The following is an 18,578-nucleotide window of genomic DNA, read 5'->3' as shown; positions in this document are numbered from 1 at the left end:
TGCAAAGCTATGGGTGGCAAAGCAAGACCAGCTTTGATTTCTTACTCTGATTTTAATTTGCAGATACATGGGGAAAACCTCTTTGGAGCAGAATACCAGTTGCAAATTTGTGTCCCAACCAAATTACGAGGTCTCCAGATTGCAACAGTGAAGAACCTGACGAGGACTCAGGTATTTAAAGGCAGTTCTTTATCACAATCACATCTCTTTCCAGAGTGACTACAGATTCTCAAGTATAAAAACCAGAGTTCTAGAAATGGAGTAAAGACAAGTTAACCGTGGGAAAAGATTAGGAGTAAATTACTGAAGTCCTGTTCAGAAGGAATCTCAATCACTCAGCTCTTAAAGCAACCTGTCAGTTTTCCTCCCTTTGAGGAAAAATAAGCAAAAATTAAAACCTTGTCAGTAGAGAGAGACATTTTCCCTTTGAAAATTGATAAATTCTGCTTCTCTGTGTGACTGATATAACATGTGACATTTCTTACACTGCCCCCTATAAGTTGCTTACTATCTTCCCTTCTTCTCCTGAGACTCTTTTTTGGTCTCTGCTTTGCCTCAGCCTCTTTGCTTTCAGTTATCTCATCTGTAGTCTAGTTCCCAAAGCTAGCCTTGATACCTGAAGCAACAGGCTCTGCTCAGTATGACAGCTGAAGCCTGGGCATTTTTTTTTTGCTTTTTTTTTTTTTTTTGCTCAGACTACATAAGTGTTAAGGCTCAAAAAATGGAAAGGAATTTACAGAAAGGACTCTGCTGACAGTTAGAAAGAGGGCTTATAGGTCGGGTGCCATGGCTCACTCCTGTAATCACCCAGCACTTTGGGATGCCGAGGTGGGTGGATCACAAGGTGAGGAGTTCGAGACCAGCCTGGCCAACATGGTGAAACCCCATCTCTACTAAAAAAATACAATTAGCCGGGCATGGTGGTGTACGCCTGCAATCCCAGCTACTCGGGAGGCTGAGGTAGGAGAATCGCTTGAACCCGGGAGGCGGAGGTTGCAGTGAGCTGAGATGCGCCACTGCACTCTAGCCTGGGTGACAGAGCAAGACTCTGTCTCAATAAAATTTAAAAAAAAAAGAAAGAAAGAAAGAGGGTTTATAAATATAAACATTTGTTTTCACATGTAGTTTATTTATTTTAAAAAATAGAGACAGGGGTCTTGCTATGTTGACCAGGCTAGATATGAACTCCTGGGCTCAAGCCATCCTCCTGCCTTAGCCTCCCGAGTAGCTGGGACTACAGGCGCACGCCACTGCGCCCAGCTAGTTTACTTCTTTCAGAATGTTTGTTATCAGCAAATTTAAACATTTCAACAAATATTTCAGTTTCCATTTGGAAACAAAATTCTTGTTTGAAAAGCTGACTGGAAACCTGTGAGAATGGGAGTTCCACCCTCCTGTGGGGACGGAGGTTGAAACAGCACCAGAGGCTTCGAGACCAGTCTCCTCTCATTTGGGGCAGTAAGATACATTTAGCTTACTTAAACAGACTGTGCCGGCAGAGCAAGTCAGTGGCAGAGCTGAAGTTCAGCATTGTCCTATGGAACTCCTGGATCTTTCTCTTAATTTGCTTCATGGCAGGAGTGTTACATTTAGTCTTGAAGGTCATTTGTTTCAGAATCTTGTCTGTCAGGTAATGTAGCCAGAGCACATTACTATAAGGGTGATATTCACCCCAGCGGTTGTTATTCTCCTTCTTCATGAGCCTGTAGATGTCAAACTGGTAGTCACCGTCACCGGTAAACAGGTCCTCATCCATGGAAACGTCACAGAAAACCACAATCCCATCCCGTTCCAAGCGCGACAGGGTGTAGTCAATGATGCTCACTTGTACCCCACGGCTGGGGATAGTGCTGCTCTTCCCATTGAGGGTGTAGTGGAGTTCTTTGAGGCTGGTTTTCTTTAAGAGCACATTCCCCCAGTGTAAGTCTCGGTGCTCAAAGCGCAGTGATGCCTCTGCCACCGCGAGGGAGGCTGTGAGCTGGTGTAGAATGCTCTTTGCAGTAGCCAAGGAAGACAACTTGGTTCTCATTTGCTCTAAGTCAATCCCTCCAAACTCAAATTCCAGCACAATGAAGAGCTGGTCGTCTTTAAAAAAATCAGGCCGGTCATTTGCAGAGCCTTTGGCTGAATTATAGTGATCCCAGGCTTTGAGGAGCAAGGGAGGGTAAGATCCCTGGACACAGTGCACTGAGTTCAGCCCGATAAAGCCTTCTGTGCGGTTGCACACTTCACCGGATAAGAGGCTCAACTCTTTGGAGATGATGATCTCTGGCAGGATTTCCTCAAAGGTTTTCTGATGGGATCCATTGACTAAATCTGGTCCTTCAATAGCAATGATTTTTATGGCTACGGGTGTGTGATCAGCAATTGTTTGAAACACTTCGCCAAACACCCCTTCCCCAATCTTCTCACAGCATTGCAGTTTTTCTGTGGGAAGGCAATGGCTAAAGGGGACAGGACCCTTCTGACTGCATTCCCCATAAACCTTTTCAGCATCAGATGCCTTTTTGTTTGAAATACTTAGAGTGTTTAAGGGGCTTAGCAAATACATAGAGGAGGAGTGCCAAGAGGACGGAGCACCACTCGTTCTGTTCATGACAGGCCGGTTTGAACATTCTGATAGGAGGGATCCAGAGAGAGAAGTGGCAGTGGTATAGATGCTGCAAACCTCTGACACATCAGTCACAATTTTCTTCTTGTGGAAACTGAAGGAAGCCCTGGTTTTGGTCCAAAAGCAGGCATTCTGTAAAGGAGTCAGGTCCTGGGTGGGGAACGAATCTTTTCCCAGTTTTTGGCCCTTTTTAAAGCGGTGGGAATGGAGGAGAGAGGTTTCCGTTGCCTCCTGATGTTTGCTCTTCCGGCTTGATCTAGTTCTCTCCAGCCTGTCTATTCCCCCTGGCACAATGCGGCCCTTGGGAACACTGGCCTCCTGATGCTCTCTCCGGACAGCCTCTTGAAGCCCTCTCTCTTGACAACAGTCCTGGCCTGTGGCCCTCCTCTTGCCTGTGCTTGACAGACCTGGACCCTCCGGTCCATTTCCCACCAGTTTCCTTTTACAGCAGGACTCCCTCATATTCTTCCCATCTGCCCCAAACTCAGAATCCTCAGGGGTTCCTGAGTTCATAAGGCCAAAGAGAGCTGACCTGAGGCTGGCACGGGTTTGGTGGACCATCCTGGTGTCCTTGGCTCCTCCTGTCGCTTCCTCCTGGGAGCAGGGGAGAGATGCTCGGTCCAGGGAGACTTCTGGGAGGTGGAGGCCGCTCGGGACGGCTGAGGCTGCAACCAGAGAGGCGGAGGTGCCGATCGAGATGACACTGTCCCTTGGCGTTGGGGACCCGGGGCAGGGCGAGGCCAGAGAGCTGAACAGGGAGGCACTGGTGCCCAGCTCGTCGCCGTCCCTGGGCTGGCCGCACACGCTGAGGTCCGGGCTGAGGCGGCCGGAGTCGCGGCTGGGGAAGGGCGGAAGTCGGAGCGGGCCGCAGGGTGTGCTGCACTTCTGCGGGGGCCGAGCTCGCAGCCCCATGCGTCTTGGGGTCACGATTAGGCTTGGGCGAGCTCGCAGCTTCCAGTGCTTTGGGGTCACGGTCAGGCTGGGCCGGTCCTTGGGGACTCGGCCGCCGGGACGCCTCCGCCGCCGCCCCCCCACCGGGCTGCCGGGGAAGTCGGGGTCGTCGGGATCGTCAGGATCGTCGGACTGCGAGGGGTCGCCGATGCTGGCGTCGCTGCTGCCGCTGCTGTTGAAGAAACGCCTCCGGTCCTGCGGCGGGAACCACTGCGCGGCTTCCCGGCCCGGCCGCCGCTGTCTCCTGCCGTCCGCAGCCCCATAAGTGCGGAAAAGCCGGCTCCCAGGTCCCGGGAGCGAAGCCGCCATGGCCGGCACCCGCCAATACGTTCAAACGCAAACATCGCGAGACTTCCGTGCGACGCGGACGCGCCCGCCTGCCGCGGGGTCCTAGCTCCCGGCCCTGCGCATGCGCACCTCGCCAGGGCCGGGGCCCTGATGGGGCAGAAAACTGGCGGCTTGGTTTGTTCAGCGCGTCGCGGTCATGGCTCTCGTTTCAGGCCTCCACGGTGTGCACCTGGAGTCAGGAGCGGGCTTGTGCTTACAGTTCGGTTCAGGTAAACGCGGCCGTCCCGAGAGGCCAGGGGAGGGCGGAGGGCCTGAAGCGGGTGACACGAGAGGCCAGGAGACTGTTTTTCCAGGGTTACCCCTGCCGGCCAGTGCCGGGGGCTGCCAGGCCCTCCCTAGCTTCGTCCCTGGGTCTCAATTGCTCCCGCTGGAGCTTTGCTTGGGCCGAGGTGAGCGCTGAAATTGCTCACACCCTCTGTTCTGGGACCTTACGATGCTCTGTGTCCAAAGTGTTCAACATTTCAGACTTTCCGCACGGAAAGGAATTATGTTCACTAGACCTGGCTTTTCCAGCATGTGGAAGATTGGCATTCAGTGAGCTGTGTCATCGCTGCAGATAAAGAAAATGTAACCGTGGCTGCAGAGATATCCTTGGATCACTCTGAGGAGGTATTTGAGACTGAAATGCTCCAGATTTGATTATCCAGTTGCTCACGGGCATCGCCCCTAGAAGAGATAATAGCCTCTTTGTATAACATGTCCAAAATAGGTCTTTTGATGCAAAAAACCAACCCTCTGTCCCAACCCGTTCCTTAGCTACCCTCAGGAGGGAGATATATTCCAGTTACAGTACAGGGAACTCTAGGGATTCCCTGTGACTCCCGTTTCCTACATCCCCACGTCTATTCCAGCAGCAAGCCCTGCCATTTCAGGGCCAAAATATATCCTAAATCCATTCACTTCTCTCCATTTCCACTGCCGTTGTAATTCAAGCTACCCTTTCTTGCCAGGGCTGTTGCAATAACCTTCGGCCTGCTTTTCTTGCCTCTGCTTTTTCCACGTTCTCTACAAATAATTCCCACATAACAGCTATCCATCTTCTAAGAGCAGATATTAGATTGTGCCACTCCCCTGCTTATTAAAAACAAAAAACAACAAACAAACTGGTGCTTGAGCACACTTAGACTAAAATCCATACTTTTTTCATGGCCAGGGCAAGGCACTACTTGATCTGGTCTCTGCGTAATTCTTCAACTTCATCTCCTAGTACTCGCCTTTCTCTCCCACTGTGCCTTTTATAATCGGGTTATTCTGTCCTGTTCTTCTAGCTCGCCAGTACAGTATTATTCTGGCCACAAGACTTTGTACTCGCTGTTCCTTTGCTTGACACTGCTCTTCCCCTAAGTCCTCACATAGGTGGTTTCTTCTTAAATTTAGCTCAGGTGTTCTTTTCTTTTTCTTTTTTTTTTTAGATGGAGTCTTGCTGTGTCACCCGGGCTGGAGTGCAGTGGCACGATCTCTACTCACTGCAACCTCCGCCTCCCGGGTTCAAGCGATTCTCCTGCCTCAGCCTCCCAAGTAGCTGGGATTACAGGCGCCGGCGACCACGCCCAGCTAATTTTTGTATTTTTAGTAGAGACGGGGTTTCACCTGTTAGCCAGGCTGGTCTCGAACTCCTGACCTCAGGTGGTCCACCCGCCTCGGCCTCCCAAAGTGCTGGGATTACAGGCGTGAGCTACTGTGCCCGATCTAGGTGTTCTTTTCTTTTCTTTTTCTTTGAAGACAGAGTTTCGCTCTTGTTGTGCAATGGCACGATCTCGGCTCACTGCAACCTCCGCCTCCCAGGTTCAAGCGATTCTCCTGCCTCAGCCTCCCAAGTAGCTGGGATTACAGGTATGCGCCACCATACCCGGCTAGTTTTGTATTTTTAGTAGAGATGGGGTTTCTCCATGTTGGTCAGGCTGGTCTTGAACTCCTGACCTCAGGTGATCCGCCCGCCTTGGCCTCCCAAAGTGCTGGGATTACAGGCGTGAGCCACCACACCCGGCTAATTTTGTATTTTTAGTAGAGATGGGGTTTTATCATGTTGGTCAGGCTGGTCTTGAACTCCCGACCTCAGGTGATCCACCCGCCTCGGCCTCCCGAAGTGCTGAGATTACAGGTGTGAGCCACCACGCCCGGCCACACGTGTTATTTTCTTAGAGAGGCCTTCCCTGATCATTTATTCTGAAGTGGAAACTAGTGATCAAGTGATCAAGTTTAATGCCTTGCAGTGATCCAGGTGACATTCGTGAGGTCTCAACTGAAGAAGTAGTAATGGGGGTGGAAATGAAAGGGACAGGTACAAGAAAGAATTAAAAAGAATTGTGAGTGTGGTGACTCACGTCTGTAATCCCAGCACTTTGGGAGGCTGAGGCAGGAGGATTGCTTGAGGCCGGGAGTTCAAGATCAGCCTGGGCAGCATAGTGAGACCCCATCTCTTAAAAAAATTAAATAAATAAATTAGCCAGGCGTGGTGGCTCATGCCTGTAGTCCCAGCTACTTGGGAGGCTGAGGCAGGAGGATCGTTTGAGCCCAGGAATTTGAAGCTTCAGTGAGCTATGACTGAGCCACTGCATTCCAGCCCAGGTAACAGAGTGAGACCTTCTCTCCAAAAAAAAAAAAAAAGGAAGAAACTCTTACGTTAAATAAAATGAATAAACTGGGTGCGGTGGCTCATGCCTGTAATCTCAGCATTGTGAGAGGCTAAGGTGGGTGGATTGCTTGAGCCCAGGAGTTTGAGACCAGCCTGGGCAACATGGTAAAAACCTCTCTCTCCAAAAAATACAAAAATTAGCCCAGTGTGGTGGGGTGCGCCTGTGGTCCCAGCTACTTGGGAGACTGAGGTAGGAGGATCACTTGAGCCTGGAAGGTTGAGGCTACGGTGACCCATGATCATGCCATTGCACTCTAGCATGGGTGACAGAGTGAGATCCTGTCTCAAAAATATGTCAGTCAGTCAAGAACTGACTTTGGATGGCACAAGGGAAAAGAAGTTGAAGGAAAGGCCAGGCGCGGTGGCTCACGCCTGTAATCCCAGCACTTTGGGAGGCCGAGGTGGGTAGATCACCTGAGGTCAGGAGTTTGAGACAAGCCTGGCCAACATGGCAAAACCCCATCTCTACTAAAAATACAAAAATTAGCCAGGCGTGGTGGCACATGCCCATAATCCCAGCTACTCGGGAGGCTAAGGCAGGAGAATCACTTGAACCTGGCGGGGTGGAGGTTGCAGTGAGCCAAGATCGCACCACTTCACTCCAGCCTGGGCGAAAGAGCGAAACTCCATCTCAAAAAAAAAAAAAGGAAGTTGAAGAATAACTGCAGATGTCTTGTTTGGGTAACTTTATATAGTGTTGTGTACGTTAGGGCCATTAACTAAGCCCAGGAATACCTTTAAAGGGAAAGGTAGTGAAGGCCGTTCAAACACAGTGAGTTCATGTCTAAAATATGTTTTGTTTCCCTCCTTCCTTTCCCCATCTTCTAGTTACTAAAAGATGTAACTGAACTGCAGATCTTTGGTGAAATATCTTTCAATAAATCTCTATATGAGGGACTGAATGCGGAGAACCACAGAACTAAGGTAATTCCTGGCTGGCTTCTGAGTAGTGCCCAAGGAAAATTGTGCCTAACCTTTGAGCGCCTCCGCAGACATTCTGTTGCCCTCTTCCTGTTATCATCCTTAACACTTCTGATCTTGGCTCTGCCGTCACTGTCTTTGTGACCTTGAGTGAGTCAGCTTCTTATGAAATAAGCCAATTAAGAGGCCTACGCTGAGGAGTTCTGAGTTGAAATAACTGGGCTGGAATCTGCAGTATATACTTTGATTTGAAAGTGGATTGATTAAAAAAAAAAAAAATTTTTGCAGCCGGGCACCAGTAGCTCACGCCTGTAATCCTAGCACTTTGGGAGGCCGAGGCGGGTGGATCACTTGAGGTCAGGAGTTCAACACCAGCCTGGCCAACATGGAGAAACCCTGTCTCTACTAAAAATACAAAAATTAGCTGGGCATGATGGTCGGTGCCTGTAATCCCACCTACTTGGGAGGCTGAGGCACGAGAATCGCTAGAACCTGGGAGGTAGAGGTTGCAGTGAGCCAAGATCACACCACTCCACTCCAGCCTCAGTGATAGAGCGAGACTCAGTCTCAAATAAATAAATAAATAAATAAATAAAAATAAATTACCTAAGTGAGAAATTGTTTTTTGTATACAGTAATTGTCTTAGTGTGCTCTATCAGTGTTTAGTTATAGTATTAAACAGTACTCAGGAATGCATAAATCTTTTATAAGATTTAGACTAGATACTGGAACTCTTGGAATTCTTTTAGCAAAAGTATGACTAGAAGTCAGACTGATGCCTGTGATTTGTGGACTGAATGCTTTGTGTGTTACCCTGTGTTTTCATTCTTGTTGACCCTTGCCTGGACATGGCTTCAGAGGTGATCTATCTGTGAGGTCTGAGCTCTTTAGTTAGGCATGATTCTCTGCTAGAGGGAATGTCAGGAGAGAGATGCTGGATTGCTAAATATAAGGTCCTCTGTTTTCCTCCCTGGAGGAGGAGAAAGGAGCAATTCTCTAGACATGCCAATATAACATTTCCTTTTATTTTTAAGTAGTGTATTTCTTTTTCTTTTCTTTCTTTTTTTTTTTTTTTTGAGGAAGAATCTCACTCTGTCTCCCAGGCTGGAGTCCAGTGGTGCCATCTCGGCTCACTGCAACCTCCGCCTCCCCAGTTCAAGTGATTCTCCTTCCTCAGCCTCCCAAGTAGCTGGGATTACAGGTGCCCACCACCATGCCCGGCTAATTTATTAATTTTTTTAAAATAGAGACAGTGTTTCACCATGTTGGCCAGGCTGGTCTCGAACTCCTGACTTCAGGTGATCTGCCCACCTTGACCTCCCAAAGTGCTGGGATTACAGGCGTGAGCCACCGTGCCCGGCTAAGTAGTGTATTTCTAATACAGAAAATAGAAGGAAATGGAAAATACAGAAAAGGGAAGAAATAGAAGTGCCCCATTATTGCACTGCCCAGATTTTAACAAATAGAAGTAATAGCAAGAAAATCCAAGCCATACAGAGAATGGTACCAAATGAAAAATAATGGTTCCTTCACTTCTCCCTTCCCTTGCCCCCAGCAGGGAGGAGTTACTATTAAGTTTCTTATATGCACATTTTAAATTTATATATTTCCCCCTCTTACTTACTGATACTTTTATTTCTATAGCATGGATTCCCCAAAATTCCTTTCTTTAAATCCAATATCCTAAGCAAAGTATTAAGTAGTTCCTGACAATAAGCCCCTGACTTACAGTGACTCTATGAGTATAAACAAACTATCCAAATGCATTTCAGCCACAAGAAAGGGAAAATCCAGCTCATGCAGCATAAGGGCATACGCTGTTTATCCAGTGAGGGAGGCCGGCCTGGGGCGACGGCCTGGCTTCTTTCGTCCTTGTACTCTGCCGTGTGGGGTATGTGTCCCTTCATGGCCAGCACAAAGTTGCCACATCTCCAAATGCTGTGTTTTCACATGGCAGCATACATACAGGAAGCAAGAAGTCAGTAGCAAAAGGATTTTGGATTTTTCTTCATGTGCCTTCCCTTTTCAGGGATGAAACAGTTTCCAAAAGCTCCCAGGAGACATCCCCTTACATCTTATTAGTGTGATCTGAATCTCATGTCAGTCACTGGCAAAGGCGAATAGCTGTGTCATGATCACCTGAGACCAACCATGATTCCTGAATAGAATCCAAAAGGAGAGAGGGGCCCCTGGGCAGGCCAGCGTCCGTGTTTGCTGCAAACAGTAGTACCCGGTGCCCTGCTTCTCCCTTAACCTCTACCTGGGCATCTTCGGGGCACTTTTGGGGAATCTGTGGGTTTAGAAGAAGATAAAGGGAGGTGGCTTTGAGAAATAGGGACATTTCTTCTCCTCAAATCTGGCCTGTTTCCAGAGTCACCTTGGGACTTTCACTTCCCAAATCCAAGGTCTTGAGTCCCCCTCCTTCTCCTATAGAAGAGTATTCCAGCCCTCTTTCTGTTCTTCCTCCCTCTTTGTTGCTATGGTACCTCCCTATTCTCAAAGCCTAGGACTTCACTCCTATTAAGTTCAGCTACCTATGAGCTAAAAAGGACCTGGAAGGTCAACTTTAGGTCAACCAGCATTTATAACTTAATTGGAAGAGGCCTTAAAGGTAAGTTTGTCCAGCCCTTCACCCCATACAGAAACCTCTCCAAAGCACCCCTGACCCTGGTGCTTAAACATACACGGGAAGGGCTGCTCTGGGCAGGCAGAGAAGTCTTGTTGGCTCTCTGGCCCCACCTAAGTCCTGGGAACTTGCTCTGGCCACAGCTTGGAAGGGCCACACCTGGGTCTCAGGAAGCACATCCCCTGAACTTTCTAGCTGAGCCCTGCCAGAAGAGAGATTAGACTCCCGAAATTGGGAGAGCCTTTGGAAAACAAAACCTGAGGATGACTTCTAATAGCTGAGCTCTACAAGTAGTACACACGGATATAATTTTGCATTTATTGTGTCCCTTAGGTAATACACATTCTTTAGTCTGGTGAGGAGAAGACCAGTACTTTTGTCATATTTTATGTGGGGAAAATATATTACCAAAGCCTTTAGGGGTCTGTGCAAGATCAAAAAGAGCCGTCAGAACGGAGTTGGAAAGGACTTGGAGATCATTTAAAGGAAGTCATCATTTTAAAGAGAATAGGCATGGGGCTCAGGGACATAGAGCAGTGTAGCGGCGTGACAGCCTCGCAGTCCTGTGTTGAGACCGGATTCCGTGGGACCCTCTTTCAAGCTGTCAGAGCATCTTTAACAGAAGGTCGCAATCTCCTGACAGACCTAGCCCTTCTAGATAAGGGGCCAGAATAGTTTCTTCCGAAGTATTTGGATGATTGGATAGTTTCAGATGATCTAAAATGCTGCATCAGGGAATATTTAGCTTTTTGCTTTACTGTCATCAGCTTTGATGAATACATGGGATGTTGCCAAGTCCTCGTATTTTGCTCCTTAAAATAACATGGAGGATTTTTTCCTCATTTGCTTCACCTGATTGATTGGGCGATCTCTTTGTCTTGTCTAGATCACTGTCGTCTTCCTGAAAGATGAGAAGTACCATTCTTTGCCTATCATCATTAAAGGCAGCATTGGTGGACTTCTGGTGTTGATTGTGATTCTGGTCATCCTGTTCAAGGTCAGTTCTACTCATGGCATCACGGTGAGGGAAGACTGGGCTCTGATTTTGGGCACAGAACTCCTTAGGACAGCCAACCTCTGACTTAGAGCAGCTGCCCTGGGCTCGTGGCCTCTTTTTTCTCCTTCAACTGCACACCCCCATTTAGACAAATGAGTAAAACAGTCTCTGTCTGAAAAGAGAAAACTCTAATTGAGTAATAAAGAGTGATTTCATATGTATTTCTTTGGTACCTCCCTATTCTCAAGGCCCAGAACTTACTCCTGTTATGTTCGGCTACCTGTGAGTTCAATAGGGCCTGGAAGGTCAACCCTGGGCCAGCATTTGTAACTTAGTTGGAAGAGGCCTTAACGGTAAGGCCTTAAAACAGATGTGACTGTCGTTCCCCTGTTGAAATCTTTTCCTTGCCTTCCCCTGTCTTAATGTGCAGACTCTTCTACTGCTATTTAAGATCCTCTCCTCTCTGTCCGCTACCCCTCTCTGCCCTTAAGTGTTGCCTTTTTTTTTTTTTTTTTTGAGACGGAGTTCTGCTCTTTCGCCCAGGCTGGAGTGCGGTGGTGCGATCTCAGCTGACTGCAACCTCCCCATCCCCCCGCCCTGACCCCGGGTTCAAGAGATTCTCCTGCTTCAGCCTCCTGAGTAGCTGGGATTACAGGAATGTGCCACCATGCCTGGCTAATCGTTTTGTATTTTTAGTAGAGATGGGGTTTCACCATATTGGCCAGGCTGGTCTTGAACTCCTGACCTTGTGATCCTCCCTCCTCGGCCTCCCAAAGTTCTGGGATTACAGGCCTGAACCACCACTCCCAGTCTCTTTTTTTAAAATAAAAAACAGGGTCTTTGTCCCCCAAGCTGGAGCTCAGTGGCGCAGTTAAGGGCTCATTGCAGCCTCGCGCTCCTAGGCTCAGGTGATCCTCCCATCTTAGTCTCCTGAGTAACTGGGACTGTTACTCAGGTGCATGCCACCACACCCAGCTAATTTTTTAATTTTAATTTTGTGGAGATGAGGTCTCCCTATACCCAGGCTGGTCTCAAACTCTGGGGCTCAAGCGATCTTCTCATCTTGGCCTCCTGAAGTGCTGGGGTTACAGGCATAAGCACCTGGCCTTGCTTTTTTCTCCCAACAAGTCAGACTATTCCCTAAATAGGTTCGTGCCTCTGCGTACGCGTAGGCTGCTTCTCTTGTTAGGAATGCCCTCCGTGACTGCTCACTTCGCTCACTGTCTTCCCTGAAAGCGGTCTAGAGACTCCTGAGTCCTCTGTGCTGGCTTCTGTGCGTTTGCTGTGAGCTCCCTTCTAGAAACCCTTCCAAATGGCAGTCATCACACTGTATTGTAATTATCTCTTTTTCTTACTAGATGATGAGCTTGATGTAGGAAGCTGTACTTGATCTCCTTCTATCTTCAGCATCATAGGCTATACTAAGTATTTTTGCATAAATAAGATTAGATCCAGTACAGCCGAAATTATCATGCTTTGCAAAATAAGTTAAAAAGTTTCAACTGCTCGGGAGAGCGGGGTTCAGAGGAAGGTGGAGTCAGTTCTGATTGAGGGATGAGCACCAGAGGTCTTGAAGGATTGGACTATCCAGGAGAGATTCAGAGGAAGGTAGGAGAAGGGAGTAGTAAGTATGAGAAGCAGAGGAATATAGGGGCTATTTAGGCAACAGCCAGAATGCTGGTTTTCTGAAACAGATGGCTATCTTTGGCCTGTAACTGGACTTTTCCTTCCTTTGTTTCAGTGTGGCTTTTTTAAAAGAAAATATCAACAACTGAACTTGGAGAGCATCAGGAAGTCCCAGCTGAAATCAGAGAATCTGCTCGAAGAAGAGAATTAGGACCTGCTATCCACTGGGAGAGGCTATCAGCCAGTCCTGGGACTTGGAGACCCAGCATCCTTTGGATTACTTTTTCCTTAAGGATGATCTAGAGCAGCATTGAGCTGTTTGTAGAATATTAGTTTTTAACCATACATTGTCCCAAAAGTGTCTGTGCATTGTGCAAAAAGTAAACTTAGGAAACATTTGGTATTAAATAAATTTACACTTTTCTTTGCAGTAGTGCCTTTAATCTGGAAATACAGTATTACTTATGATTTGCAGTACATTTTGTCTGATAGGGCAAGTTTTCATTCTTATTTTTAAAAAATGATAGATTGTGGCCAGGCGTGATGGCTCACACCTGTAATCCCAGCACTTTGGGAGGCTGAGGCAGGCAGATCACAAGGTCAAGAGATCGAGACCATCCTGGCCAACATGGTGAAACCCCATCTCTACTAAAAATACGAAAATTAGCTGGGCATGGTGGCATGTGCCTGTAGTCCCAGCTACTCGGGAGGCTGAGGCAGGAGAATCATTTGAACCTGGGAGGGGGAGGTTGCAGTGAGCCAAGATCGTGCCACTGCACTCCAGCCTGGCAACAGAGTGAGACTCCATCTCAAAAAGAAAAAAAAAAACAAGTGGGGCGCGGTGGCTCACACCTGTAATCTCAGCACTCTGGGAGGCCGAGGCGGGTGGATCACCAGGTCAGGAGATGGAGACCATCCTGGCTAACACGGTGAAACCCTGTCTCTACTAAAAAATAAAAAAAATTAGCCAGGCGCGGTGGCGGGTGCCTGTAGTCCCAGCTACTTGGGAGGCTGAGGCAGGAGAATGGTGTGAACCCGGGAGGTGGAGCTTGCTGTGAGCCAAGATCACGCCACTGCACTCCAGCCTGGGCAAAAGAGCAAGACTCCGTCTCAAAAAAAAAATTATTGATTGTATCCTTTCAGATAATTCTTAAGTATCAATTTTTCAGATTTCCAGAAGAAACTCTTTGGGGTTTTAATTTAAACATACAGGTTAATTTTGGGAGCACTGATATCTTTAAAGAATTGCCTTTCTACTCCACTTGCTGAGATTTATTTTTTATTTTTTATTTTACTTTATTTTTTTTTTTTTGAGACAGAGTTTTGCTCTTACTGCCCAGACTGTTGTGCAATGGTGCGATCTTGGCTTACCGCAACCTCCACCTCCCGGGTTCAAGCGATTCTCCTTCCTCAGCCTCCTGAGTAACTGGGATTACAGGCATGCGCCACCATGCCCAGCTAATTTTGTATTTTTAGTAGAGATGGGGTTTCTCCATGTTGGTCAGGCTGGTCTCAAACTCCTGACTTCAGGTGATCCGCCCGCCTCAGCCTCCCAAAGTGCTGGGATTACAGGCGTGAGCCACTGCGCCTGGCCGCGCTGAGATTTTTAAAAACACTCTGCAGCAAGGTTTTATAATTTTCTTCAAAGGGGTCTTAATTTATAAAGACTTACTTCCAGCTGTATTTTTATTTGTTTATTTATTTTGGGGGGGTCTCACTGTGTCGCCCAGGCTGGAGGGCAGTGATGTAGTCATAGGTCACTGCAGCCTTGAACTTTTGGGTTCAAGCCGTCCTCTGCCTCAGCCTCCTGCGTAGCTGGGACTACAGGTGCAGGCCACTATGCCCGGCTCATTTTTTAATTTTTCTTTTGTAGAGATGGGATCTAGCTATGTTGACCAAGCTGATTTCAAACTCCTGGCTTCAAGTGATCCTCCTGCCTTAGCCTCTGAAAGTGTTGGGACGTGAGCCACTGTGCCTGGCCTGTATTATGCTTTTGTTGCTACTGTGAGAAAATACCGTTTTTTCCCCCTGACTGTTTAGAGTTTGTACTTAGAACAGTTGGTGGTTTTGAATGTTTATCTTCTCTGGCCATCTTACTGAACTGTGGTGTTTTTTTTTTTTAATTTGGAGACAGAGTCTCACTCTGTCGCCCACACTGGAGTGCAAGGGTGTGATCTCTGCTCACTGCAGCCTCCGCCTCCCGGGTTCAAGCAATTCTCCTGCCTCACCATCCCGAGTAGCTGGGACTACAGGCACCCACCACCACGCCCGGCTAATTTTTGTACTTTAGTAGAGACGGGGTTTCTCGAACTCCTGACCTCAGGTGATCCACCCCCCTCAGCCTCCCAAAGTGCTGGGATTACAGGCGTGAGCCACCGCGCCCGGCCAAACTTTTTAAATCACTCTTTAGTTGATTCTTTGGGATTTTTCTAAGGAGACAATTCTATTTGCAAATAATGGCAATTTGGAGTCTTTCTGATATTTCTACTTTTGGCTACCCTTCCTTCTTTGACTAGGACGTGGAGAGCTCTGAGAAGTAAACCGTGTGCCTGGTTTTAATGGGAGGGCTTTTCCGGCCCTCCTCTGCCTGCCTCACACCTGCCTGTCATCCCAGCCCCGGCTGCTCTGCCTTTGGGTGGTTTCTGGGGCTTGGTTGGAGCAGCCCATTCACCTCTCATGGAGCCCCGTACCTTGCCAGTGTTACATCACTAGGCTGTTGGGCACGATCTGCTTCCCTGTTGATCTGATTCCATCATCTTCATTTCGTTCAGAAATCCGTCTGTGCTATCGGTCACTTGATTATATTGTTCTCTGTTTTCCAATGCTGCCACAGGCTTTTCCCCTTCTAACTCTTGGGTTGTTTCAGTGGAATTTGCCTTTGAGGGAAAACACACAGGTAAGTTTGCTTTGTTATTTTCCTGTTGTGCTCAGGAGTTGTGTCCAAGTTTTCAATATTATATAAAAGCCCCTGCTTTTATACTTTTTCAAAATTGCAAATAAGACCCCACTCCCATTGTCACAGGGAAGCCTGCTATTGACTTACTGAGCCGTGCTGATCCAATTGGCGTTAGAGCAAGGCAGTTGTAATCAGGGGACTACACCAGGAACTACTTAATGAGGAGGAAGACACTTTTAAGTGCGACATGGTTAGATTTTACAAATTCATATGCTATGGCTTGGGCCAAGGTCTGTGGCATATACCTGTAGTCCCAGCTACTCAGGAGGCTGAGGCATGAGAATCGCTTGAACCCAGAAGGCAGACGTTGCAGTGAGACAAGATTGTGCCACTGCATTCCAGCCTGGGCAACAGAGCGAGACCCTGTCTCAAAAAAAAAAAATAATAAATAAATAAAAAATGAGGCCGGGCGCAGTGGCTGACGCCTGTAATCCCAGCACTTTGGGAGGCCGACGTGGGCAGATCACCTGAGGTTGGGAGTTTGAGAGCAGCCTGACCAACATGGAGAAACCCCATCTCCACTAAAAATACAAAATTAGCTGGGCGTGGTGGTGGGTGCCTGTAATCCCAGCTACTCGGGAGGCTGAGGCAGAAGAATCGCTTGAACCCGGGAGGCAGAGCTTGCAGTGAGCCGAGATCGCACCATTGCACTCCAGCCTGGGTGACAGAGTGAGACTCCTTCTCAAAAAAAAAAAAAAAAATGAGTGCTGGGCTCAGCCGTGTGGAGTAACCTTTTCTCGTAATCGAATGAGGCCTAAATAACGTGGCCAATTTAGCAATTTAGGTTTTCACACCTGCTTGGTTTCATTGGTTTCATCCCTCCAAAGTTCAGATGGTATCACGAGAGAAACAGGTTATTCGAATCCTCACTCACTATCCTGTACCAGGGCAAAGGAAAACAGAAAGCACACGGGGTACTTTCCCAGCCGGTCTTTCTTCTACAAGCTGCCTTTTTGGTGCTAAGCCTTTCTCATTTCCTTTTCACTCTCTGCCTGGGACAGGAAATGGTAGAGCTTGCATAGATCTGAGAACAGTGAGTCATGCCATAGGGCCACTCTGCTACCCAGAAAAGGACTGAGCTGGGACCCGCTGAACAGTTATTGGGGGAACAGCAGTTTTTTTTTTTTCTTCTTTTTTTTTTTTTTGAGACAGGGTCTCGCTCTCTTGCTCAGGCTGGAGTGCAGTGGTGCAATCTCAGCTCACTGCAACCTCCGCCTTCTGGGTTCAATCGATTCTCATGCCTCAGCTTCCTGAGTAGCTGGGACTGCAGGTGCATGCCACCACACCCAACTAATTTTTGTATTTTTAGTAGAGACTGGGTTTCACCATGTTGGCCAGACTGGTCTTGAACTCCCGACTTCAAGTGATCCGCTCACCTCGGCTTCCCAAAGTGCTGGGATTCCAGGCATGAGCCGTCGCGCCCGGCCTCCTGCTGTCTTAAATGGTCTGCGCTACTGCATTATTCTGTGCACATTTCTAACACATTTACAAGGAGGGGTTTTTGGTTAAGATTTTCTGGGTCTTCTAGTCATAATTATATTATAATGGCACCAGAACTTTACCATTACTTGAACTAGGAACAGGTTCAGTATGTGGAATCAAGGGAAACTTTCATTTTATTAATTTTTGTTTGTTTGTTTGGTTTGGTTTGGTTTGGTTTTTTGTGTGTGTTTTTTTTTTTTTTTTGAGACGGAGTCTCGCTCTTTTGCCCAGGCTGGGGTGCAGTAGCATGATCTCGGCTTACTGCAAATTCCGCCTCCCGGGTTCAAGTGATTCTCCTGCCTCAGCCTCCCGAGTAGCTGGGACTACAGGCGTGCACTACCATGCCCAGCTAATTTTTGCATTTTTAGTAGAGACGGTGTTTCACCATGTTAGGCTGGTCTCGAATTCCTGACCTCGTGATTCACCCACCTTGGCCTCCCAAAGTGCTGGGATTACAGGCGTGAGCCTCCACTGCACCTGGCTATTAAAATTTTTTAATTTTTACTTTTGGAGACTGGGGTCTCACCTTGTTACCCAGGCTGGACTTGAACTCCTGAGCTCAAGTCTGCAGTAGCTGGGACTAAGGGCATGTGCCACTGTGCCTGGCTTAGGGAAACTTAATCACTTCAGGAAGCATCGTCGCCCTAATAGCAGAGTTCAGGAGATGCACCTAAATGGACAATTCCCAACTTCAGTTGACTTGCTTTGGTTTTTTATTAGTGGGAGCAAATTTTGTAAAGTACATGAGTAATATGTACATTTCTCATAGTGAAATCAGTAAAAAGTGAAAATTTGCCTTTGTCGCAACCTTGCTTCATTCAATGCTCTTCCTTAGAGGCTGAGATGACCTGGTTTAACGTGTATCTTTCCAAACCCATATTCTGAGCTGAGCACTTTGGGAGGCCGAGGTGGGTGGATCACCTGAGGTCAGGAGTTCAAGACCAGCTTGGCCAACATGGCGAAACCCTGTCTCTACTAAAAATGCAAAAATTAGCCTGGCGTGGTGGCGGGCGCTTGAATCCCAGCTACTTGGGAGGCTGAGGCCAGAGAATCGCTTGAACACGGGAGGGGGAGGTTGCAGTGAGCCAAGATCGTGCCATTGCACTACAGCCTGGGTGACAGAGCAAGACTCTGTCTCAAAAAAAAAAAAAAAAAGAAAGAAAAGAAAGAAAACCAAACCATATTCTGTGCATCTCTAAGTATTTATATATATTTATTTCTAAGTACAAAGGTTTTTTTTTTTTGAGGGAGGTTGCATAAATAAGATTGTATCTTCTGCCGTTTGTGACCGTTTTCAAGGAATGCATGTCAGAAGCTAAATGCTGCTGCTAAATGCTGGGGGTCAGGTGGGGGAATAGAGGGAGGGGTATCATCTTGGGCTAACGTAATCTTTGGGGAATTAATCACAATTTGTAAAGAAGCCC

General features: G+C 47.6%; 2 protein-coding genes across 4 annotated transcripts in view; one reads left to right on the top strand and one right to left on the bottom strand.

Annotated features, from left to right (window-relative positions):
- Positions 1 to 13,146, top strand: part of ITGAE (integrin subunit alpha E) — an 83,506-nt gene extending 70,360 nt beyond the window's left edge. For 2 of the 3 annotated variants that reach the window (XM_063655743.1, XM_054459282.2), the window contains 6 exons: positions 64 to 171; positions 4,063 to 4,119; positions 4,424 to 4,519; positions 7,374 to 7,469; positions 10,980 to 11,090; positions 12,832 to 13,146. In XM_063655743.1, the coding sequence (XP_063511813.1) occupies positions 64 to 171; positions 4,063 to 4,119; positions 4,424 to 4,519; positions 7,374 to 7,469; positions 10,980 to 11,090; positions 12,832 to 12,927 (564 nt within the window). In that variant the 3' untranslated portion in view covers positions 12,928 to 13,146. The remainder of the gene's footprint in view (positions 1 to 63; positions 172 to 4,062; positions 4,120 to 4,423; positions 4,520 to 7,373; positions 7,470 to 10,979; positions 11,091 to 12,831) is intronic. The other variant, XM_063655744.1, reaches the window with a different exon arrangement.
- HASPIN (histone H3 associated protein kinase) lies at positions 33 to 4,059 on the bottom strand. The gene has a single exon (XM_054459284.2). It carries the CDS (start codon positions 3,869 to 3,871, stop codon positions 1,475 to 1,477), a length of 2,397 nt encoding a protein of 798 aa, XP_054315259.2. The 5' UTR covers positions 3,872 to 4,059; the 3' UTR covers positions 33 to 1,474.
- Positions 13,147 to 18,578: the final 5,432 nt, after the last annotated feature.

This window comes from Pongo pygmaeus, chromosome 19 (assembly GCF_028885625.2).
Source record: "Pongo pygmaeus isolate AG05252 chromosome 19, NHGRI_mPonPyg2-v2.0_pri, whole genome shotgun sequence".
Lineage (NCBI taxonomy): Eukaryota > Metazoa > Chordata > Mammalia > Primates > Hominidae > Pongo > Pongo pygmaeus.
Note: the sequence above shows the minus strand (reverse complement) of the source record. Positions and strands in the feature narration are given on the sequence as shown.

What these genes read in the sequence shown, in the direction of transcription:
- HASPIN (XM_054459284.2), bottom strand. Translation starts at nt 3,871, where the DNA reads ATGGCGGCTTCGCTCCCGGGACCTGGGAGCCGGCTTTTCCGCACTTAT.